The sequence below is a fragment of the Poecilia latipinna genome, unplaced genomic scaffold (assembly GCF_001443285.1).
Source record: "Poecilia latipinna isolate Pla-1442-1.1 unplaced genomic scaffold, P_latipinna-1.0 Scaffold1790, whole genome shotgun sequence".
NCBI lineage: Eukaryota > Metazoa > Chordata > Actinopteri > Cyprinodontiformes > Poeciliidae > Poecilia > Poecilia latipinna.
Window position 1 is genome coordinate 30,352 of NW_015114406.1, and position 24,100 is coordinate 54,451.

A 24,100-nucleotide genomic window follows, 5' to 3' on the forward strand; every position below is an offset into this window, starting at 1 on the left:
TTTTTTATTTCACCAATGAATGACTGATTGATGGGATGATTGTTAATTGACTTCATGTTCCAGGGGGATGGTAATGATTTTTTTCTTTTTCCCCATTTGCTCTGGATGTGTTGTTAAAATGCCTGAATGGAAGGGAAAGTGACTTTGTTTGCGAGAGAAAGGATGAGAGATGTGCTAAAAAGTTAACATCTCGGATATTTCAAACATAAATGTTCCGTTAAATCCTTTTATGTTTCAAATAAAGGAGCAACACCAAGAATAAACGGCTCTGGGTGTTATTTTTTAATGGCCACTAGAGGGCGGTAACGCAGCAAAAGAAAGAAAAATCAACGAAGTGTCTGAAGTTTACTCAGGCATGAATATATTAATATAAGTATCACTAGTTACACCCAGACTGATGTTCTCAAGCCTTTATTTGTGTTACTTATGATTTTTCACTTGTAGCCAAACATAGTTAGCAAATAGATTAATTTCAGTAACTTTTTGGAAAAATATGTTTTTAGGAATAGCTCAGTTTTGCTTCACTTTTTAATATTTTGAAGAATTGCTACTCTCATTTGAGTCAAATTTCTAGTTACCCACTGCGAGTAACTTCTCATGACGAAGAAAAAACACACCAGAAACACACATTATGTTACAGAGGGACCTCTTGTTAATACATTTAAACATTATGTGAATATACAGTAAACATTATATTCTGTTCTTCCCGTTTGCAGGAAGTTCTTTAGCCTGTTCTAACATGCATGCAAGTATTGGTTTAAAAGGTTTTATGAAGAAATTAAATTTGTAGTTTTCAAAATGTTAGTCTTTAAAATACTAGAATTTGTACATTTTTAAATCAAATTTGATCAGTTATTCATCACTTGGGTAGTCTACCAATAAAAAGGCATATTATGGCCATCTCAGAGAAAAACAATAAAACAAGGAAAGTTTCAAAAGTAAAATTTTTTAGATTGTCATCATTAAAGTTGGAAAGTTTTTATTAAAAAAAGTTGAAAACATTTGACTTTTGAAAGTCAGAAATGTTCACATTTTTTCCTCTCAAATTTTTTTTTTGAGATTTTTGGCAGCAATGTACCACTATTATACCTACAGCGGCCCTAAAGGCGCTCCTTACAAATGACGTCATTGTTACCCGAACGGCACAAACAGAACGGCGACATCTGAACATTGGAAGATGAGGATGTCCAGGGAGCTTCTTTTCAATATTCGTCGATACAGAAGCAAAGTGTGAGGAAACTAAAACGGTGGTTGAAATGCAGAGGACTCAAAGTGAGCGGAAAGAAGGCAGCGCTGGTTTGAAAGGTAGTTTTTTTCTTTTTCTGGTTACGGATAGCGTGTTAGCTAATACTCACTAGCACTGTGTTATTAGCTAACACTCACTAGCATTGTGTTATTAGCTAACACTCGCTAGCCCTGTGTTATAGCTAACACTTGTTAGCACTGTGTTATTAGCTAGCACTGTATTATTAGCTAGCACTCGCTAGCACTGTTATTAGCTAACACTCGCTAGCACTGTTTTTAGCTAGTACTTGCTAGGACCGTGGTATCTGGGCCTACCTTTCCAATTTCCCGCTCGGCAATCTGTAGGTAATTATTGATTCATCAATGCATTGCAGTTAATTTTTCTAATTAAATATCAATTCTATTCTATTGGTGGGCATTGAATTGCACATATTCATAACTTAAATCAGAAGATCACAAACAAAATCAGCTATTGAGCAAACATTTCACCCAAAACACAGCTTTAGGTACCAAAATCGGTCTGAATGATTGGTAGGAAATATACCAGAAGTGTGTTGATTTCTTTAGGAAATATGTCGGTGAAAGGCAACTTACTGAGGAACTTTTACCCAAATATTAGTGATGGTCTTTGTTTTCTTGTCATCGTTAAAGTTGCATGTCTGCCCTCATTCCAATACACAAAAAAGTCAGTTGAGTGTCGACTTCATACTGGCATAGTGAAGAAGAATACTTTATTGACTACACTGAGGACAATTAAACAGGATCAAAGTAATAAAAACACCCAACTTTACCTTGCTTAACTTAAATTAACAAAAACAAATGAAAATCTGAAGGTGTTTTTATGCATTCAGAGAAAAAAAAACTGCCAACATGTCTTCAGTTGTACTTCAAAGCTCGTTTTTTTTCTCCAATCACACTTAAATGAACACTTCCTGGTAAAACTACTGCTGCCCCATACCCACAATATACAGAAGCTCATTTCTGCCATGAACCAAAAAGTAAAAGCCAGACAGGGAGACAAAATTTAGAGTTTTATAATCATGAAAACAAAAATAAAAAGTCATGTAAAATGACGACTTTAAAGTTCATAATTTTACAAGTTAAATTTCTACAAGTTAAAACAAGTTTTACAAGTTTTTAAATCATAATTATGAGAACAAAAGACATAATTTTGTGAATAAAGGTTATATGAAAACAGTTATTTTGGGGTTTAGTCATAATTATGAGTTTCAGTGAAAATTATGAGAAAAAAGTAATCATTTAGAGTTTTAAAGTCATAATTATGAGAATAAAAGTCATAATTTTGAGTTTTAATGTCATAATTTTGTTGGCTTGATCCAGTATATCAAAAATTATGACTTACTGCGGGCTTTAGTTTTGTCATTCATGGCACGAATGGGCTTCCATACAAATCCCTTTCAAGTGTCACTGATCTTTTTTCCGGATAAGACAGAAGGAATTTGTTCCGATCCAAAACCCGGGGAAAATTCTCTCCTCGAATTTGGCTTTGTACTTGTGGATCAGCCGCACCTCCTTCTCGGAGTCTCCCTCCACCGACAGGAAGGAGATGACGCCGGCCGGCAGGTCGACGTAGACGCCCATGGTGCGGGACGGCGGCAGCTGGATGTCGATGTTCTCACCGTTGTGCCAGACCTGGTAGCAGGAACCGGACCAGCCGACCCCCCAGGAGCCTTTGTTCTCCCCGAGACCGCAGGGCACCTCCTGGCCTTTACGGGGCGCACTCTCCGCCACCACGCCGACCACCACCCAGCCGTCGTAGTCCACCTCCCAGTAGCCTCGGATGCCCATCAAGCCCTCCTTACACAGCACCTGCAACAGGAGACATTCGTGAAACCCACAGCGCTGCGCTCTACGACGGCGTTACAGATGGAAAGAAAAAGCTAGAGAAAATTTATGCCAAAAACTCTCAGAAATTTTTAGATGAAGCTTTTCTAGAAACATTTTCTGGAAAAAAAAACTTTGATACTTCTGAGTTTCCAAAGTCAAAAATTTTATAGAAAAAAACTAAATTTTCTCAGTTTGAAAAGCAAAAACTTTGCTAAACAAAACTAAGAACTGTTCTAAAAAAAAGTAGGAAATTTCTGAGTTTCAAAAGTTTAAGATTTTTGACTTTCGGAAACTAAAAAAAAATGTAAATCTTCAGGTTGATCTCAGAAATTTTCTAGAAAAAAGTTAACATTTCCAGCATTCAAAAGTTACTAGAAAAGCTCCAAAATATAAAAAACTTACATTTTAAGCTTTAAATTAAAAGTCAGATATTTTCAACTTTTGAAACTCAGAAAATTCCAAGTTTTTTCTAGGAAATATTTAGATTAATCTCCAAATCTTTTAATTTTTCACTGAAATTCACTCCCTTTTTTCAGAGCTCTGGATTTTTTCAGAGCTCTGTCAACTTCCCAGTCAAAAAAATCAACTGAAACTTCCCTCCAAAGTCTGATTTCCTGCTGGGAAAATGGGAGCAAGTTGACTAACCTCACTTATTCCAACATGGCTGCTCCTCACATCAACATATTAGATGTCTTGGAAACGTGTTTATTTCACAAGACACACATGAAAAGTGCATCTAAAACCAATGTTACATGTATCGCCTGCAACTCTAAACTAAACAAAATAGAAGTGGTGTTTGATTATGGCCTTTCGTAAACCATGTTAATGAGTGTCGCCATGTTGCGACCTTTGAGTTCCAGGCCTCCTACCTGTGGTGAGTCCTGGTATCTTTCAGGCCTGTTGGGATAAGGGCAGACTGCGTCGGAGGTACGAGCCACTTTGCTGCTGCCCTCAGAAATCCACAGAAGCTTCTGTGCTGTTTTGTCATCCAGAGAGACGGGGAACCAGTCTGAGGAGGTAGAAGAAGAACTTAAATGTGAAAATGTGACTAAAACCATGGAGGTTCTTAAAGCTGACACAACCAACAAGAATTCTGCAAGTGGTTCCCATATGGTAAGTCAACAACAAAACACTTCCTTTTCCAGCAGACAAGCTGGACAAGATGCCTAGCAACCTTGCTTGGTTTGCTAGGTGATGGACTAGACTCGACTGGGGTTGCTAGGTGATGGACTAGACTCAGCTGGGGTTGCTGGGTGATGGACTAGACTCAGCTTGGGTTGCTAGGTGATGGACTAGACTTGGCTGGGGTTGCTAGGTGATGGCTCAGTTAACAGTAGAGGGATTTTTGAAATTTATTTGGGGGTTTTCTTTTTATGTGGTTGGGATTTTTTTAAAAACTGTCTTAAGTTACTTTTGTCTTATTTCAAGTGTACTAAGATATTTGCACTAGAAACTAGGCCAACAATACTTTTTGAGATTTTGTGTTTTTGCAGCGTGGGTATAGATAATGGACATTTAAAAGCTTTAGAAAGCCTTACATTTCATGAAGTCAGCTCTGGTAGTTGGTTCGGGGATATTTGGCTCATACGGTGGCATCTTTTCTAGAGTGAGACAAAGACATGTTTATTAGCATTTACCAGGATGGTTGAATCAAAACAAACATAATTTGGTGATTTACCTTCTGCAGCGCTGTTTCCTTTTTTCCCTAGACATTTCAAAACAAAGCAGGATTATATTGCAGTCACTTTGAGCACATATCATGCTTCATTGTGTTCAAGTGTAACACATTTATTTATATGAATTAAAATACTCCTTGGTATAAAAATGTCTACTTTCTAGATAGTGTTATAAAAATGAACATAATTTAAGTAGAAAAAACTGGTGGGACTGTTAGCTAGTATCTACCACCAGTGCGCCCTCTAGTGGATTCATCCGGGACAAAAAAGACTAATTTTTATAATAATCACATCTTTTATGATATTAACTAAAGGTGTTATCTGACTTTACAACACTGCATACCATGTGTTCATGAGAAAAACAAATTTATTCTCTCTTCTCTCACATTTGATTACTGATTACTGCGTATCGGCTCATACGTTTATTTTTCAGTAGCAGTCCAGCAAATGCAGTTAAACTACTTTTATCTTTATTTATTGTTATTGTCTTTAAATCTTACACTATGACAACAATGACAAAAATACCCTCCCTAGAGGTATTTCTATCTACACATGCAGATCGTACAGTCACAGTGGGATCAACTCACTCTTCGGTTACCTAGCAACTCACTCACTCTTCGGTTACCTAGCAACTCACTCACTCTTTGGTTACCTAGCAACTCACTCACTCTTTGGTTACCTAGCAACAGTCTGCTGAGTAACTGGCACAGCAGCAGTTTAAGGTTTCCCAACCATTCCTCACAACTGCTTAGAAATACAAAACATCAGCGTGTAGAAAAACCTCTGGACAAAACAGGAAAGTCACACCTCCAGTTTGGCAGAAGTTTAGATAATTAAAACAAAAAAACTGATGACTAATTATCAATATTGACTGATGATAAAACGCTTATGTTGTGACCTGTTTTCCAGCTCTAACCAGAGGATGTCTGTGTCTGACATGTGTTCTTGTTTATCCGAGATGTTTGCAAACTTTTTAAATAAGAAACCACTTGATACATAAAACCATCGCATTAACAGAACATACGGAGACACCATGTTCCAAATGTTCAACATTAGAAGAGGCAAAGGTCGACGGTGGCGTGTCAGAAAACGGGCGAGCCAAACACAGATGACCGCGTCAGTCTTATTTAACCATGCCCTCTGTTCATTAAATGAGACAATGAAGAAGAAAGAGAGAAAAGAGTGAACGCCGCAGACGGATCAGGAGTGAGACGTCAAGCCGGTGGCGAGCTGGAAGACTGAAAATATCCAGGATGTTCCACGGAACAGCAGAAAGCACCAGCTGGGATAAACTGACTCCATGATGGATGACCTGACATTGCAGCAATAGAGACATGAAGTACACGTGGCAGGGAGGCATGAGGATATTTAAAGGAACCGGCTCTTTAAAAGGGATAAAGTTTGGTACAATTCAGTGTCTGAACACTGCAAAAACACAAAACCATGTGTCTTATTGTTAAAGTGTTTTTATGTTAATAACTGTCCGTTGTTTCCTCACTTCTAGCTGCAGTTTGTTTCCACAGCTCAAGATTTTAGATGACATCTCCTGTAGTTTTAATAACCATTTCTACACTGTAAAAACATGAAACCTTACCAAGTATTTTTGATCTGGTTTCCACTGCAAATTCCTTAATATGCTTAAAATAAGACAAAACTAACTTACAAGCAACTTTTCTGCAAGATGTAGAATATTTAGGTCAATAATGTCTTGTTATTGATGAAAAACTACCAGTTCCACTTATAATAAGTGAAATAATCTACTAGTATAACTACTATGTTTTTTTTAATCAATATTAAGGAATTGTTTACTTAAAACAAGCTCCTGTATCTTGCTGAAAAGTTACTTGTAAGTTAGTTTTGTCTTATTTAAAGTTCATTACCATATTTGCACTAGAAACAAGATCACAGTGCTTGGTAAGACTTTGTGTTTTTGCAGTGTTGGAAGACATTTAACTTTATAACCTCTCAACACTGAGGCTATTTTGGTCTAGCCGGCAGTGCAAATATCTCAGTACACTTTAAATAAGACAAAACCAACTGACAAGTAACTTTTCAGCAAGGTATAGGAGCTTGTTTGAGTAAAACATTTTTTAAATATTCATAAAGTTCTAGTTCCATTGATTATTCCACTTGTAACATGGGAAAATGTCTTATTAGGAAAATAATCTGCCAATGGATCAAGTACTTTATTAAAATCAACATTAAGGAATTAATCACTTAAATCTTTTGCAGTGTTGAAATTCTTTTGACCATATAAGCTTTGAACTCCGCAAAAACACAGAATCTACTTTGTATTTTGATCTAGTTTATATAACGCTAACCCAGCCGGCCAATCGTGATGGAACACTGCTTGGGTTGCTAGGTAACGGGGCTGAGCTAGGCTGGGGTTGCTAGGTAACGGCACAGTGCCCATGGAATGTGACTTCACTGCAAACACACCAAATCTTACCAAGTGTTTTTGCCTAGATTCTAGTCCAAATATCTTAGTTGTGTAAGTAAATTCATAAAATTGATTTTTTTTTAAAAGTACTGGTTCCACTGGCAGATTATTTCACAACATTTTCTCTATGTTATATGTGAAATAATCTGCCAGGTGAACCAGTACTGAGTACCAGTACCCACTGAGACAGCAAAATCAGAGGATAGGGACATGAGGGACAGATCTGGTCTCATCCACGCTGTTTCTATCTGGTGTCAAGTCTTACCGGCTGGAAAAATGGAATAAAGATGTGGAAGGATTCTGGAGAAATTTCGTCCTTTGATCTGACTTTCTCATAAAATAAATCAGCAAAGCAAAATTCTGACACCATAAATCACTTAAGGAGGATTTCGTGTTACTTTGTGCTTCAATCAAGCGGCCATAAATAACTCAGATATGAGCTTTTGCATTTTGTTACTTGAATTACTGTGCAGCATTTCACACTTCATTACTGCAGCAGCAGGAGGATGGATTAGTAACAACTGGGCTGGAGGCCGGCGGTGGCGTGGGTTATGTCAGCTGCTGGCATGGACTGAAAGGGCCAACGAAACATAAAGATGTTGACTTTAACCTCAGAATCCTGTCAAATCCGAACAAATAACCAAATATTCTTAGCTTTATGTCAGATATGTTGTTAGCATAATCACAGAAATAATCACATTATTGTTTTTCCTTCTTGGATTTGTAAACCTGGACTTGATCCACTGAAAGTCTGTTCCATATTTATTTGGTAGATTTGAGTTTTAAGACTACATTCATGTGATGGTGGTTAATCAGCTAAAACAATTATGGTTCTGAGGAAGAAAAAGTCATAATTCTGAGAGAAAAATCAGAATTTTGAGAAAAATGTTGAAATTCTGGAAAAAAAGTCATAATGTAGGAAAGAGAATTTTGAGGAAAAAGTTGGAATTCTGAGAAAAAAGTCTGAATTCTGACAAAAGTCAAAATTCTGGGAAAAAACAATTGAGAAAAAAGTCTGAATTTTGAGGAAAAAGTTGCAATTTTGGAAAAAAGGTCAGAATTCTGATGAGTCAAAATTCAGAAAAGAAAAACAATTGAGAAAAAGTCAGCGTTCTGAGATAAAGGTCAGAATTTTAATTTGTTTTCCCAGTGGCCGTGATCCTCTTCCGCAGAAACAAGACATCTTCAAAGAAAAGCATCTAAAAGACGCATCGAGTGGTCATGTTGCAACAGGTCAGGATTACCGAAGGCGAATAAAACGGCGATGTGACACCGAGACGGCCGCTTTCTCAGTAGCAAAGCCACACACTTTGTTGACATGATTAATGGTCGGGGAAACACTGGCATGGTCCGAGGTGATGACGGCCGTTTGGCTCGGAGCTGGACTGCCGGGCCGGCGGGTATGAAGACACTCAATAACGGCAAATAAACAGCCTACTAAAACTGGTGATAGAACAAAGTGACGAGCAGTAAATCAGTGTGAACCCGGGACGGGTAATGTCAGACAAACAAAGACATCGCTGCGACCTTTCATCTGAGCCCGGTGGCGACACTTTAAATAACTAATCGGAAACACGAAGGAGCAAAAATCAAAACGGCTTTTATCCAATTACTAGTTTCAGGGCTGAAACGACTAATCGTGATGGATCAATAAGAGAAATAATCAACTAATTTAGTAAATGATTAACTGTTAACTGGAGGATACAGACTAAAAGAGGCTGTTTGCTGAAAAAACAGCCAATCAGAGCAGTAATTAACCCAAAACTCTAACATATAAGTTCATATATATTGCATTTAAAGTAACACATTTGTCTGTAAATATATTTAGTATTTTAGCCAAAACTCCTCAACTGGCAGTTTTAGTTTCACCTGGTAAAATTTCACTGAAGGGATTTTTGTATTTCATGCAATAAAATGTGTATTTTCCCTATTTAAAAAATGACTTAAATTATTACATCTTAATAATGTCTAAAATGTTTTAAAAGTGAAAAATGAAAAAGTGCTATTTCCACTGGCAGATAAAACATGGAACAAGGTTGTTAAAGGTGAAATGATCTGCCAGAGGGACTAATACTTTTCATTCATAACTATTAAGGAATTATTAAACTTCAAACAAAATATTATATTGAGACATTATTTGAGTTAGTTTTGTCTTATTTTAAGTTTACTAGGATATTTGCACTACAAACTATATCAAATATTTATCAAGTTTGTGTTTTTTGCAGTGTAAAAAGTAATTAAAACAATGGGTACTATATAAAGTGTTGAACTAAAGAAACTAATTTCATCTTTAACTGAGAAAACATCCGACAGCATTAAAAATAATGTTTGTTAATAAGACACATGAAAAGACAGTATTTAATTTAAGATGTATTATGCATTAAAATTAAATTAGAAATGCAAACGGAACAAAACAAATTGATCAATAACGAACTTAATATGCATAATACACTGCAAAAACCAAGTATTTTGGATTAGGTTGTAGTGCAAATATCTCAGTACACCTGACAAAACTAACTTGCAAATAACTTTTCAGCAACAATAGTGAAATAATCTGCCAGCGAATCTAGAACGATTTATCAATATTCAAGAATTATTTACTTAAAATAAGCTAGAATATCTTGCTGAAAAGTTGTTTGAGTTTGTTTTGAGTTCTTTTAAGTGTAATAAAATATTTTCACCATAAACTAGACCAAAATCCTTGGTATGATTTTGTGTTTTTGCAGAGTAATTTGGCTAATAATAGTAACCAGCGGGGATGATTGGGAACCGGTTGGTTCCGGTGGGACTCCATTCTTACCTGCTTTCTTGGGGACCGGCATGGTTCCGTTTGGCTTCGGGCGTGCTGCTCTTGTCAAAGTGCTTCCTGGTAACTCCAAGGCTCACCTTTATCAGCTTCTGATGAGTGAGGAGGGGCAGACTGAAGAGCCGGTTTTTTTTGTCGGATAGGATGGAACCGTCCCAAAAAAAGGACGATCCCGTCACTTGAAACTCGTGATACTTTTCCTGGGAACTGGGCTGAAGTACCGAGGACATCCCAACCATTCCTGCATGTTTGCATACACTCGCACTGAGCATGTGCAGGAGGGACACGTCTGCGTCATATTAAATGAGATGATAAATTGATGTATTTCTTAAAGACAAACGAGGGTGAAAAATCATGCAGCCCGGTGCCCTTTGGAGTCCTTTTAACTGAGAAAGAATGGCCGCTAACGATTAAACTGATCCCAACTCCAGATGCCGGGTAGTGGGGTTATTTTCTGTTTGTAGGGTGTGAACCGTCACTATGTGAGAAGGAAGCCAGCTTCTCACCGGGTAGCTGTCAGCGGTCCCAGATCCCATCCATCAGGAGCTGCTGCCGTTGCACCCTGGACTTCTGACTGGGAACAAACTGTACCAACAGATGTTATATCGGAGGCAACAGCTGGAGGCCGGTCTTCACCTTACAGCTTGTCCTGATTCTATCAGTTTTCTGCCTTTAAGGTGGCCTGCTATGCTTCCTTAAACAGGTTGAAATGGTCTATACAAAACATGTTCATTACATTTTTTTTCACAAAATCATTCTCAGATAATGAGATCTAGTTCATAATGAGCTGTTTCAGGTTGTCTTGTCACTTTAAATCCAAATAAGCCTCTGCTGGCCACGCCCCCCAACACATTGTTTACATTTGATGTGAAAATGGCTGCAAACAGATTAGCAATTATACCAACATACAGCTGCAAAAAGCAGCCATTGTACAGCGAATACAGCAGTAAAACCAGCTGACCAAACATTCTGGAGTTCTGTTTGGGTTGCTAGGGTAACGAGGCTGGGCTCAACTGGCGTTGCTAGGTAACGAAGAAGTGCAAAGAAATGTCACTTAACACAAAATCTTATCAAGTATTTTTGGCCCAATTTCTAGTGTAAATATCTTAGTCTTTTGAAATAAGAGAAAACTAATTTACAAGCAACTTTTAAGCAAGGTATGAGAGCTTAATTTAAGTGAATAATTTCTTAATGTTGATGAAAAAGAAATAGTTCTACTGGCAGCTTATTTCATTTGTAACCAGACATTTTTCCCATGTCATAAGTGAAATAATCTCCCAGTAGAACTATTTCTTTTTCATCAACATTAAGAAATTATTCACTTAAATCAAGCTCCAATATCTTGCAGAAAAGTGACTGTTATGTTTTGTTTTATCGTAGAAATTAGACCAAAAATAATTGGTAGGATTTTGTGTATTTGCAGTGTGGAGCTTTGTTTTGGTTGCTAGGTTGCTTTTAAGCACTTGGGCTGTTTTTAGAGGCAGTTGAGACCAAGTAGAAGTTCCAAAATGTGCATAATATGTCCCCTGCAAGGAAATGTCTCTGGTCAGAAGTAATGCAGAAGCAAGCTGAAAGCATCAGGGACTAAAACCTAACTGATGAGTTGAAAGTAAGCGAAAGTTTCATCTTTGCTTTCACACCAAAATTTTCCGTATTTGTTGTGATATTTTAATAGTAGTGAAGTTCCTGGAGAACAAAGCGAACCATAACAGTATTCATATTATCTTAGGCTGTTTTCACACCTGATAGTCCAGCAGACTCAGTTCATTGTGGGACCAAAATTTCAATATTTGTTACAATTTCAGCTGCTGCACTTTGCTTTAACTCTGTACTGTGTCAAACAATCCAGACTAATTGAAATATCTGTTTCCCTCCTCGCCTGTGGTGGCGCAGCACCAAGAACCACTGAAGGAAACAACACAAAAACCTCAGAAGAAGACACTGATCACAACATCCTTGGAAATAAAATGGAGTGGTGGTTTTACTACTGTATGCACTGTACAATGACTGCTGGAAAAGACAGCCATTGTCCTTTCTCCTGCTAGCTCTGGACTGTCAAGTTTGTTTTGGTTGTATTTACCCAGAATGCCCTCCACTCTTGTCCACTTCCTGCTTCTGGGGCGGTCTTTGGTCCACTTGACGTTCACATATGGATTGGAACAGCACCAAAGTCCACTTGAACTGAACCGACACCGAGTTTTGTAGGCAGACCAGAGTTTGCTTTTTTGGTTCGATTATGCCAGGGGTGTCCAAAGTCGGGCCTCGAGGGCCGGCTTCCTGCATGTTTTAGTTCTCTCCCTGGTTTAGCGCACTTGCATCAAATGATGGCTCGTTAGAAGGCCTAAGGAGAACATTGACTTGCTGAGGAGGTTGTTACTACCACTAGGGAGAGAACTAAAACATGCAGGATGCCGGGCCTCGAGGACCAACTTTGGACACCCCTGGATTATGCGTTCACTCCTCCCCAGACGAACCAGACTTTCCAGGAAAATGAACTGGAGTTCAATTAAAGTGAACTAAACAGAACTGGTGTGAATTCATCCAAACATTACAACATGTCCTCTGTGTGAGGGATGAGATCTCAACACCAGTCTTCTCTGCTGTCAGCAGCTTAGTTCAATCTGTTTTGTTTCAGAGCCTTTTGGGAAGTAGATCATACCCTCAACAATCACAGTGAACTTCACCGCCCAGACTGGCTGATGCATAACCTTAAACACTCGTACTGCATGACATGTTAACATGATCAGGCACTGGTGAAAGATACAGCAACATGCAGGGAATACAATGTGTGGAAGGCAAAGGAGACTTGCTGGGCTGCTTTTAATAGACTTTCAATAAGACGTCTCCTTGTAATCCTCGTACTTTCTTTCTCACATGACTAAGAGGTCAGCGACTTTCACCTTCTCACTTGTCTTGAAGTGGAACTGAGTCATTGGTAGGACTAGTTCCAACTGGTTCCAACCGGTCCCAACCAGGTCTAACTAGTCCCAACTGAATCCAACCAGATCCAACCGTTTCCAACTACATCCAGTCAGTTCCAACCGGTTCTAATCAGTTCCAACCAGATCCAACTGGTCCCAACCAGTTCTAACCAGTACCAACTGAATCCAACCAGATCCAACTGGTCCCAACCAGTTCTAACCAGTACCAACTGAATCCAACCAATTCCAGTCGGTTCTAACGAGATCCAGCCAACTGGTTCCAAACAGCCAGCTCCAGTTGGTTCCAATCAAATTGATGTCTGGACTTTGACTGGGCCATTGCAACAACTTAACTCTATTGTCAGCAGCTGAAGACAAAGACAGGAAATAGTTGGAGGATTATGTTAACGATTTATCGGATGAACAAACTTATTCATGTGAGATTTTAATCACGTTTCTTATTTATTGGAAACATCACAACTGCAAAATTGTGTTGTTTGGACATATTAAAGTTTTGCTCTCATTTGTAATGGAAATGCAGCGAATGAAAATCAAAACAACAATGCTCACCTGCAGCAGCGTGATCGGAGAATTTGACTGATTAAAACTACACTCAAGGTAGTTAAAACAAGGTTTTCAGCCACTTTTCTTCTTACAAAACCGGGTTTTAGTTGGAGTGAATGAACCATTGATCATTAAGCGTAATTATCATCTCAGCACGTTTGAGCAGTTCGACACCTCCAACAAAAAGAGATTATTCTGCGACGAAACTCTTTAAAGACAACATGAGCAGATTTACAGCGTGAAAACGACAGATCAAATTAACTCTGCCAGCCCACTTTTAGCGAAACATGAACCTCCAAACCGACTACTAATCACGAGATGTCAAACGAGAGGTGTGTGAGAACCGCGGGGTCCGCCTGACACGGGGAGTCATGCTGACCTCGGTCGCCAAGCAACCGTTATTTATGACACTGTGTTGCAGCCGGCATGTCTCCCCCCTTCTCTGCACCTCAAGTCGCACCATTTATCTTTTGTGACAATGAAATATGCGCAGATATTAAGTCCTCAAGTCTGCAGAGACACGGACTTGTAAATAATTTAGGGAATCAATATAGTTTGTTCCCTGCAGCAGAGGGTTGGAAAGGAAATTCAGTAAAACTGAACTGAGAATTTTAACTTTTTTCTCAATTCTCACTTTAACTTGTAGGAAACGTTTTTTTTTCTGTCAGAATTCAAAATTTAATCTCAGAATTTAGAGAATAAATATAGTTTGTTCCCTGCAGTTGAGGGTTTGTATGCAAGGCAAATTCAGTTAAGTTCAAACTGAATTGAGAACTGTAGCCTTTTCTCACTTTAATCTCATAATTTTGATGTTTTTGTTTTTAGAATTCTAACTTTAATGTTAAATTACAGACGTTAATCTCAGAATTTCAATGTTTTTCTCAGAATTCTAACTTAAATCTCAGAATTCTGACTTTTTTCCTCAGAATAAAAATTATTTAAGCAAATTCAGGAAAATCTAACCTGATTTTCCTGGTTAGAAAATCAGGTTCTCTCCGTAATTTTAGCAAATTTGCTAGATTTGCTAAAATCTAGCAAATTTATTTGCTAGATTTAAAAATGAAATCTAGCAAATAAATTTGGGACAGGCTTTCGGTGTGGATCAACTGTAGGTTTACAAATCACATAGCAAGGAACAAATATTTATGTGATTATTTTCATATGACAAACACTTTGGGATGCTTGGTTATTTATTTGGACTTTGACAAAATAGGAATTCTGAAGGATTTTTCTTTGTGGCCCCAATCTTCTTCCGTAGGTTTGAAATGATGGGAATAATCGTTTTAACGTTTAGCAACAACAATCGGAAATGGTTTAAATCTACCAGAACCCCTGAAAAAAACCAGAGGAAGAGCGACAAGTTTAAGGATTTACTTGATAAAAATGAACATAGAAGTAATATATCAAAATAATGTAAGAAAACTTTCTTGAAGGTCAATAAACTTTAAATTATAATGAACATTTAAACCTAGAACATTTTAAATATCCAAAATAAATAAACAAAACAAGACAAAAGACAAATAAATTGATCTATAAAGTCTCTGTAAACCAAATTGTCGTTTAAAAAAGGGCGAGTTCAGACCAAAATACCAGACCGAAGAGTTTCATCATCCAGTTTTTGGTAGAAAGAGAGAAAAGAGAACAACAATAAATTATGCAAATAGAAATTAATGAGTTTGTTTTAATTTATCATGCAATGAATTGATTTATAGCTTATTGAGACAAGCCTAGCTGCAAAGCAGCACACTGCAAAAACAAAACCTTACAAAGTACTTTTAGTCTAGTTTCCAGTGCGAATATTTTACACTTAAAATAAGAAAACACTCGCTTACAAGTAACTTATCAACATGATATAAGTCAATAATTCTTTAATATTGATTTTTATAAAATGCTAATTTTACTGGCAGATTATTTTAGTTTTATCACAGGATACTTTTCCCATGTTATAAATGAAATGATCTGCCAATTGAATCAGTACTTTTTTTTAAATCTATGGTCTAATTAATATCTTATCTGACTTGTTTTTTTCAGCCTTCCTGGTTCTGAAACAGACAGCCGAGGCGACGAGTGGGTTTGGTCCCGGAGGAGCAAAAGGAACGGAGTGAGTCATTCTGACAAAGATCTTTCTGGTGATTAGAAGAGACGCAGCTGAAGCTCCAAACTGAGCCTCCCAAAAATAAAAGGATGTTCCTCACAGTTAGAGGTGTGGACTAAAAACAGCTGGACACGGACAAACGAGGTGATGTAATGTTGACACAGGGATCGTCCCTGAAATACAGAGACAGATCCAGTCAGCTGGTCCCAATGGAACAACTGGGAGACGCCCAGTAGCTGCGTTTCTTTTGACCTTAAAATTGAGCAATTTGACATTTTGAAAATAAATTTGCTTAATGGAAACATGTCACTTCTGAAAAGACTAATTTTGTTTTTTTATATAAAGTTTTTGCAGGATTAGATTGTTTTTCGGCCACATCAAAATTACAGCATTTCACAAAATGCAGAGAAAACACTTTTTTCATATCATACGAGTCAACAGGATGTTACTACTGGCAGAAACGACAAAGACGTAGACAGGAAGAGCTTGGAGGATGATGGCGCTGCATGTTTTTAATGACTTATTGCATGAACAAACTTATTTACGTGTGATTTTAATTGTGTTTCTTATTAAAAGGAAACACAGCTATTGTATTTTTTTCGACATTAGCAGAATATCGACAAAGTTTTGTGCACATTTGTACTGTAAACACAGCTACAAATAGTTTGTGTTTCTCTGACATGTCTGTTACAGAAACAAATTTTATGAATACTGAGAGTTGTAAGTGATATAAAAACTGAAAAAAGGACTTTTCACATAAAACGCAATAAAAATACAATTTCTGGCGAGTAATAAGTTAGGATACCTTCAGATTTATTTCCACTTGAAATGGCTTAAGTCAAATCGTCATTACTCTGAATTATGAATGAAGTTTGCACTGTTTAAAGATCCAAGACATTTACGAGACTCTCAGAAAAATTTGAAACATTTTTTTTCCTTTAGTCTACAAATGGAAGGGTCAAAGCAGCAGCTACAATACTCAGCTTTGAGCCAATAGTCAAAACATGTCAAATGTACCGCTTATATAGTATCTTCTTTGCTTGTAAAAACCCGTCTGTACAGTTGAAGTATGTAAATTTATTATATTGTCATGAAAGGCTGTTTTCATTTCATTCTATTCATATTTATACATTTCATAGTTTCAAAATATGTTTCAGAGCTAAATATTTAGCTATTGTCCAAATTCACTTACTGAAAAGCTCTCAAAGTGTAGATGTTCGTAACGCCAGCTTTTATTTTGATAGTCCTCTTCCGCTTATATCGGCAAGTGAATTAGAAAAACATCTAAATATTTATCTTTGAACTGACTTTCTAACTAAATATTTAGTTTGAACTTGTGACATTTATGAATGTATTAATAACATGGTGAAAATATGTCTGAGTTAATTATTTTTTTTCCTCTTATGATGCCGTAACCGAATAACTGAAATTGCCAGCTAGCTAGCCTGCTATGTAAATTTTTGGCTGCTGGTTTTACCGTTTTCCATATTTTTAAACATAATTTGAAATTACATGGACAACAGGAATGAATTTACATACATTAATCACTACATTTTTTATAGTAACAAGTCAACTGTATATAATTTTTACTTTACAGAAAAACTTCAAGCCGGATAGTCAAAAAATACGACGGTCTGCAATAAAACGGCAACCTCTCCAGCAGAGGGCGCTAAAGGCATCGTTTGGATTAAATTATCAATAGTTTAATTCTAAGATTAGGGATTAATTTCGCTAATACAGAACACCTGTCTTCTGGTCATATCAGATTATACTTTCATAAAGACTTTAGAAGCTTTATTTTTCAACCTTTATTCCCCTTTAAATACAAATTTATCAATAAAGCAGATTTAAAAACAACTGGAATGTTAATTTTACAGAACATGAATCTGTAGTCAAATAAATAAAAAAAACAAAGACAAGTAAAGTAATAAATACTTTATTTTCCACATCAGTAAAAGTGCAGTCGCCTGCGGGTCACAAACTTTCCTTTTTACTGTACAGATTTCAGATGCACAACAAATATGTTGCTCCTTAAATAGCTTTATGTACAGCAGATAAAATCTGAGAATTATTATTCAGTGAATGTTACCGGAAAAAAACAAACAGTTGATCATCGACCTCCTCCGTTGGCGGCTCCACCGCCAGCGCCGCCGCCTGATTGGTCCTGGGCGCCTGACATCATCAGGAAGAGAACGAGAGGCACGATGTACATCCACTGCAAGAGAAGAAAAACACACCTTGTATAAATAACTCCTATAATTTACATAGAATTAACTGTGATCACTTGCATGTATTTGGTAAAGGTTGCTGATTTATTTCCTCCCAGATAAGGTCAGATTTATTTCTCAACAGAAAAAGAAAATGTTGAAATATTCCAGGAGGATTAGAGACTAGAGAGTCAAACACCAAAAACTTTTAGGCTCCACTAACTTTCTAAAGGTTTGGATTCAGTCGATTTTTAGAAACTATCAGCCTAAAAATTTATTTGGTTTTAGACTTTTGAGAAGGGCGAACAGAAGAAAAAGAAGGAATAAGTGAAAAACTACAGTTTGTGGTTAAACACAGAAGAGAAGAAGGAGGAAGAAGAGGAGGAGGAGGAAGAGCCACAAGTAAGGAAACTGTACTTCAGTGGGAATCAGCTCTGCTCTCTGCCGCCCCCTGCTGGGGGCTGTGCCGAATTGGTGAGCATGAGGAAGATGGCACCTCCCAGAATCAAATACCACTGGAACACAGCAACACAGAGTCACTGGACACACAGCGAGGCACAAACACGGCACAGAACAACACGAAGGCAGCACGACCCGGGCCGGGCCCGACCACACAGAACCGGGTCGCAGCGGGCCGCAGGAACCGGCCCAATAAAATGACCAGACACAGCTCTGCTTACTGTAACGGCGTATTACGACCACCAGACAAGAAAAAGAGGAGTAAATTTACACCAAAACAGGGAGAAGTTTGTAGATTAAGAGAAAATGTTCTAGGACAAAAACACGGTAAATATTTGGGTTTCAAAAGTTGACAATTTTCTGAAAAAAATTAAATTTTGAGATTCATCAGAAATTGTCTAGAATTTTTTTTCTTTTGGATATTTCTGAATTTGAAGTTGAAAATTTTCCCCAAAAAAATTTCCAGAATTTTTTTTATTTTTGAGTTTGAAAAGATTTTCTAGATTTTCTAGAAATTCTGAGTTTCCAAAGTCGAAAATTCATGAGAAAAAAAAATTTAGACTAACCTGAAACATTTTCTAGGGAAAAAAATAAGAGATGTCTTACTTTGAAACATCGAAAGTTTTCTAGAAAACAACTTGAAAATGTTGACCTTTTCAAAGTTGAATATTTGCTGGAAAAAAATCTCAGAAACTTTCTAGAAAAAACTTAGAAATTTCTGAGTTTGAAAAGTTAAAAATTGGCTAGAAAATAAAATTAACCTAAAAGATTAACCTAAAAATTTTTTAGGAAAAAAAACTTTCTGAGTTTCAAAAGTAACTTGGAAATTTAACCTGAGATCAATATCAAAATTTGAGTTTTTTGTAACAAATGTTTGACTTTTCGATGTCAGAAACGTTGAAGTTTTGGGGTCAATTTACTCCTTTTTTCTTTACAATGGCCCTCGCACTCCCTGGGGCTTTAAATTTGATTTCAGGTGTAAATGAACTAACAGGTGAAGGAAAGTAAGTCTGTAACTTCATTACTTTAGTTATTGATTAATGATTGATTGTCAGAATAATGGATTAATCAGATTAAAAAAATAAACATTCTCCAGATTTTTCATTTAACCACTTAAGCCTTTTTTATTCAATAATATAAATAAATTTAACTATGCAAATAAACACTTTTAATTCCTTTTTCAAGTAAAAGGAAAAAAAATAACCTAAAATGCAAAAACATAATTCCTTCAGTAAATCTGAACCAGGTTAAACAAACATTTACAAACAAAAGTGTTTTTATCTTAAATTCAAAATGTATATATTTTTGTACAATTTTGGGTTCATTCCTGCTCTGAATGTTGTTTTTTCAGTAAATGGCCCTTGAGTCTCTATTCTCCAGTTAGCGATTAATCAATTACTAAATTAGTTGTTGATTATTTAAATAGTCGATTAATTGTGACTTCAGCCATGGAGGAAAACTTTGCAGCTCTGAAATGGTTTAAAATGTTTCATAATTTCTGTTCACATTAATAAGACAGGCTGGAAAAACAGAAAGCATCCTGTTATTTTAGCCAAAAGCAGCCGATGCGCTTCATGCTTCCTCCGTCTCTGCAGAAGCTGCACACAGGCAGAAAGTCATGCTGAGAGAATCAATAAATATATAAAGTCTGGTATTAGAGGTTCAGGGCTCCAAAACTCTGAGGAAAAATAACATTGTCCGTAGAATAAATGATCCCACTGCAGCTAAAATATGTTGATCATTATGGACGATTAATTGATAAAATTGATTAATTGCTAGACAAATTGATTAATCATTCAATAATTTTATCGATTAATCAAATTTTTGTTTTTTGAAGATTTTATTTTTGGAAAATTGAGATATTTTTCATCTTCAGTTTCCAAAGTTCGGAGTGATGTCAGCGCACCCAGGGCGGCCATCTTGTTTTACAGCCTCTATTTACTTTGAATTTGAATTCATGTCAACTCTACGACAAAACATTAGGGCTAGGCTACGACTTTTTTTTATGATTACAAGAATACAGTCGTAATTTTACGATAACTCTTACATGAAAATAAAAGCTTTAAATGAGGAAAGTTGAGCATCTTGTGAAGTTTTAGAGATAACACTTAATAGAACTATGTAACATTGAACACATCAGCACTAAATTATTATCATCAGCAACAGCTGAGTCTGTTTCCAAAGAACACAAACTGAGCAGATCCTGAAAATGCAACAATTTTTTCCTCATTAAAAATGTTTTTTCTTGTAATTTCAATAAGTTTTTGGTGAAATTGCAACTTTATTCTGTTAATAATATGCCTATAATCTCTTTAACCAAAATTCTCATAGCCTGGCGCTAATAACTCACAGATGTTTTAAATAAAAACAACTCTTTTCTGTAAAATAAAATAAAAATAAAAAATCTGTCAAAATTGGATCTGGTGTGAAAACAAAAAGCTGAGACTTTATCTTTAAGCCATGTTGCCCAGCCGTAACTATAAGATTTATTTCTTAAACCTTTTATAAACCCTGACAGCTTCACTCTTACGTATTTGGCAAAGAACGATTTCTGCTCTTGTGGATTCTTTCCTTTCTTCTCAGATTCTTGTTCCATCCGTTCCAGGAACAGAGCCGTCTCCGGTCTGGAAAAACAAAAAACAAACAAAAGCAGATTTAAGTCAATCAGTTAAAAAAAAAACAAAAAAAAACTGAGAAAATAAATTACAAAGTAAGAAAACACAAAAACGCGCTGATGTTTTCTTTGTCTCAGCAGATTATATGTAACTAAGGAGAAACATTAAGATCACAGGTGTTCAAAGTGGGGGTTCGGGGGCCATTTTTGGACCCTGACCTGACTTTATGCGGCCCTCCCAACCACAGTTCAAAAGCAGATTAAATAAATTAGGACAAAACTACGATTTTTAAAAGAAAATCCAGTCACATAAATGTTAGACGCAACACAAAGTGATAATCTTTTCCAAGGTTTCTGCTTTCCTCCTGTTGTCATGGTAACCAGGACCACATCGACCCGTCTGAATTACACCAAATCTGGTTGTACTTGCTGTACTAAAACTCGGCTAAAAACACAAAATGTTTTCAGATGAGGACTGATGTAGATCCTGTTCTTAATGGGGAGAATTCACTAAATATTTTTTTCAGTTTCCTTCAAATCAAAGACAAAATAATAAACAAACTGGATTCCTTTCATTTTACATAAAAACATTTGAAGTTTTGCATCTACAAAAAACATAAATAAATCAAGTTACTTTGTTTAATTAAAATAGTTCATGCTTCATTTATTGTTACGCAAGTAAAAAAAATCCTACTTTCTGTTTCTTCTGAATCAGAACCAAATCAAGCTTCACATCAGCTGTAAAGGAAATCAACCCGTGCCAGTAAAGACTGACCCTGGAGCGTTTACAGGCGCCATGATGCTCAGAGTCGTGTTGAAAACCTCCAGGTCGACTTCATCCTCGACCTCGGCGCCTCTGCAGGCTCCAGGTAAGGTTACTATGGAGACGCCGATAAGGTATCCCGACACGTCGGTGTGGAGCGTGATCACGTCGCTCAGGTGGGACTCGACCATCGCACACTGGGAACCACAACAACAAAACTCCTTCACAGAACGTAAAACCATTTTGGTGACTTCTGACTCGTTTTTGAAGCTGAACACATACGGCTCTGACGAACGCTGTGAGGTAACCGTCCATCTGCCACTCCGTCTGTCTGTCCGCCTGCAGGAAAACCCGAGGCACTCGGATTCTGTACAGGCCGTCGACTGCAGCCACTTCCTGAGGAGACCAAACCAGACAAATCCGTCATTTTTTAAAAAACCCAAACAAATCCGTCATTTTTTAAAAACCCAAACAAATCCATCATTTTTTAAAAACCCAAACAAATCTATCATTTTTTAAAAACAAAAACAAATCCATCATTTTTTAAAAACAAAAACAAATCCGTCATTTTTAAAAAAAAACCCAAACAAATCCGTTATTTTTTAAAAACAAAAACAAATCCATCATTTTTAAAAACAAAAACAAATCCGTCATTTTTTAAAAAACCCAAACAAATCCATCATTTTTTTAAAAACCAAAACAAATCCGTCATTTTTTAAACTCCAGAGGTTCCAGCCAAAGGTTTGGTTTTTCAGTTTCACCTTCAGCTTGGAGCGGTCGTCTTCTGACAGCTGGTTCTGAGTTAGAGAAACGCTCGGCTCCCGACCCGTTTTCAGCAGCAAAGATCCACGCAACTGAAACTTTGCAACATCATCTGAAGACCAAACAGAGCAAAGAACAGAGCATAGATAATTAAAAATGCAAAAAGTAATCATCAACTTTTGAGTTTAGAAACTGAAATTAAAGGTCACTTCCTGAAAAAAAAGAAAAGAAAAAAAAACTTATTCAGAGCAGAAATTAAACCAAAATGGCAAAAATTTGTTTTTAAGATAAAGAAAAAAACTTTGTAAATATGCATTTTAGGCAATACAGTTTGTATTTTTTTATTTCATTCTATATTTGGTTTACTTCATTTTCCTCTTCCTCTTAGATAATGTATATTCTTTAGATAATATATATTATCTAAAGAAAATGTATATTTACATTTTCTTTAGATAAAATACAACATTTTTGAAATTTAAAAAAAAAAGGAATTAAATCATTTATTTGTATTTTTTATGTATTTCGAATATTTAATAAAAAGGTTTAACTGGTTAAATAAAATATCAGTAGAATTTGTCAGAGTAATCAATAATCGATTTCTAATCAGTTTGAAATTCTTTAAAGGCAGCGTAAGTGCAAAGTTACATTATATCCTGACTTGTATATTTACATTTTCTTTAGATACATTTTAAATTAAGACTAAGCTTTACTACATGCCAAAATTACAAAGTCTTGAGGTTCAACTGAACATAATACTCTATTCAACCTGGTCAATAAACTTCCAAAACATCTATGACACAAACTATATACATACATAATCACAAGAAAAACAGAATGTCATCAGAATGACAGACAACGGAAATTGCGTTAGCTTGCTGAGCACAAGGATACTTTAGTTAGCAAACTAGCATGAGTGATGTTCTACACGCTTCTGTTTCTTCGCAATTAAAATATCTTCTCACCGAGTTCAAACGAGTGTTCAAGCGGCACAGAGAAACCACTGAGCTCGGCCTCCAAAGGATCACCGACCTGAAAATAATCAAAATCTGCGTTTAGCCTCTACATTATCACACAATGCTAACGCTAACTCGTTAGCATAAATAAAATAACCCTAATCGCTTTTTTGTTAAAAATATATTCATGAATGATTATTTAACTCTTACCCTCCGGCCGTTATTACATGATACTAAATTTGCGCATATCAATAACAAAACAAAGGAAATAATAGCAACATTAAACGGTTGCAGGCCAGCCATTGCTGCTAACTGTGGACACCGGAAGATGGCGAAAGAAGCAGCAACATCCGCATTTTCAGAATAAAAGCACACAAACTAGCTTACATATGTAAATACTTGCACGCTGCGTTTTTGATCTTTATTTTGAAATCTTTGGCTGAATTAATAGTATATTCTTAAAACTGATTTACAAAAATAATCTAGTTATTTTATTATTTAAAGGTTGTTTACATCAATATAATGTACTTTATTGATACCCAATGCGGTTTGTTGACAAGCTACTCCATCCAAAGTGTTAAATATTAGAAAATACAAATATAACCATAAGCGTTGTAAAGTTTAAATAAAAAAATATATTAGTGAGATATTGTAAGTAATCTAAATATGTCTAAATATAACATAAATGAATAAATAAAATAATAACAAGCATGCACATAGAAATATATTAATCTAAATGTAGATTGA

General features: G+C 36.3%; 2 protein-coding genes and 1 long non-coding RNA gene across 7 annotated transcripts; 1 reads left to right on the plus strand and 2 right to left on the minus strand.

The window, feature by feature from the left end:
• The first annotated feature begins 70 nt into the window (after window positions 1–70).
• On the plus strand, window positions 71–21,680 carry LOC106965253 (uncharacterized). Of its 4 annotated transcripts, XR_001428592.1 has the most exons (4): window positions 71–1,305; window positions 4,086–4,206; window positions 15,532–15,601; window positions 21,591–21,680. It is a non-coding gene; the product is annotated as an uncharacterized LOC106965253 (long non-coding RNA). The 4 variants fall into 4 exon arrangements; XR_001428591.1 differs by lacking the exon at window positions 21,591–21,680 and having other exon boundaries at window positions 15,532–15,897; XR_001428594.1 differs by lacking the exons at window positions 15,532–15,601; window positions 21,591–21,680 and adding an exon at window positions 11,909–11,944.
• On the minus strand, window positions 1,932–10,342 carry LOC106965252 (tripartite motif-containing protein 16). Its single transcript, XM_015061226.1, has 5 exons — window positions 10,010–10,342; window positions 4,772–4,798; window positions 4,632–4,694; window positions 3,963–4,102; window positions 1,932–3,075 (listed from the first exon to the last, which is right to left on the minus strand). Exons 1-5 carry the CDS (start codon window positions 10,029–10,031, stop codon window positions 2,671–2,673), a joined length of 657 nt encoding a protein of 218 aa, XP_014916712.1. The 5' UTR covers window positions 10,032–10,342; the 3' UTR covers window positions 1,932–2,670.
• On the minus strand, window positions 17,516–23,702 carry emc10 (ER membrane protein complex subunit 10). 2 transcript variants are annotated; one of them, XM_015061225.1, is made up of 8 exons: window positions 23,564–23,702; window positions 23,363–23,429; window positions 22,400–22,512; window positions 21,921–22,034; window positions 21,651–21,835; window positions 20,792–20,885; window positions 18,220–18,317; window positions 17,721–17,810 (listed from the first exon to the last, which is right to left on the minus strand). In XM_015061225.1, the coding sequence occupies exons 1-7, from the start codon at window positions 23,654–23,656 to the stop codon at window positions 18,231–18,233; spliced, it is 753 nt and encodes a 250-aa protein (XP_014916711.1). In that variant the 5' UTR covers window positions 23,657–23,702; the 3' UTR covers window positions 17,721–17,810; window positions 18,220–18,230. The 2 variants fall into 2 exon arrangements, with proteins under 2 accessions (XP_014916710.1, XP_014916711.1); XM_015061224.1 differs by lacking the exon at window positions 18,220–18,317 and having other exon boundaries at window positions 17,516–17,810; window positions 23,564–23,701.
• Window positions 23,703–24,100: the final 398 nt, after the last annotated feature.

Coding starts and splice junctions, on each gene's coding strand:
- emc10 (XM_015061224.1), bottom strand. CDS start 23,656: ATGGCTGGCCTGCAACCGTTTAATGTTGCTATTATTTCCTTTGTTTTG. Junction 22,035..22,399: donor ACGACCGCTCCAAGCTGAAG/GTGAAACTGAAA, acceptor TGGTCTCCTCAG/GAAGTGGCTGCAGTCGACGG. Junction 21,836..21,920: donor TCACAGCGTTCGTCAGAGCC/GTATGTGTTCAG, acceptor TGTGGTTCCCAG/TGTGCGATGGTCGAGTCCCA.
- LOC106965252 (XM_015061226.1), bottom strand. CDS start 10,031: ATGCCGGTCCCCAAGAAAGCAG. Junction 4,695..4,771: donor AGGAAACAGCGCTGCAGAAG/GTAAATCACCAA, acceptor GTCTCACTCTAG/AAAAGATGCCACCGTATGAG. Junction 3,076..3,962: donor GATACCAGGACTCACCACAG/GTAGGAGGCCTG, acceptor CTCCTGTTGCAG/GTGCTGTGTAAGGAGGGCTT.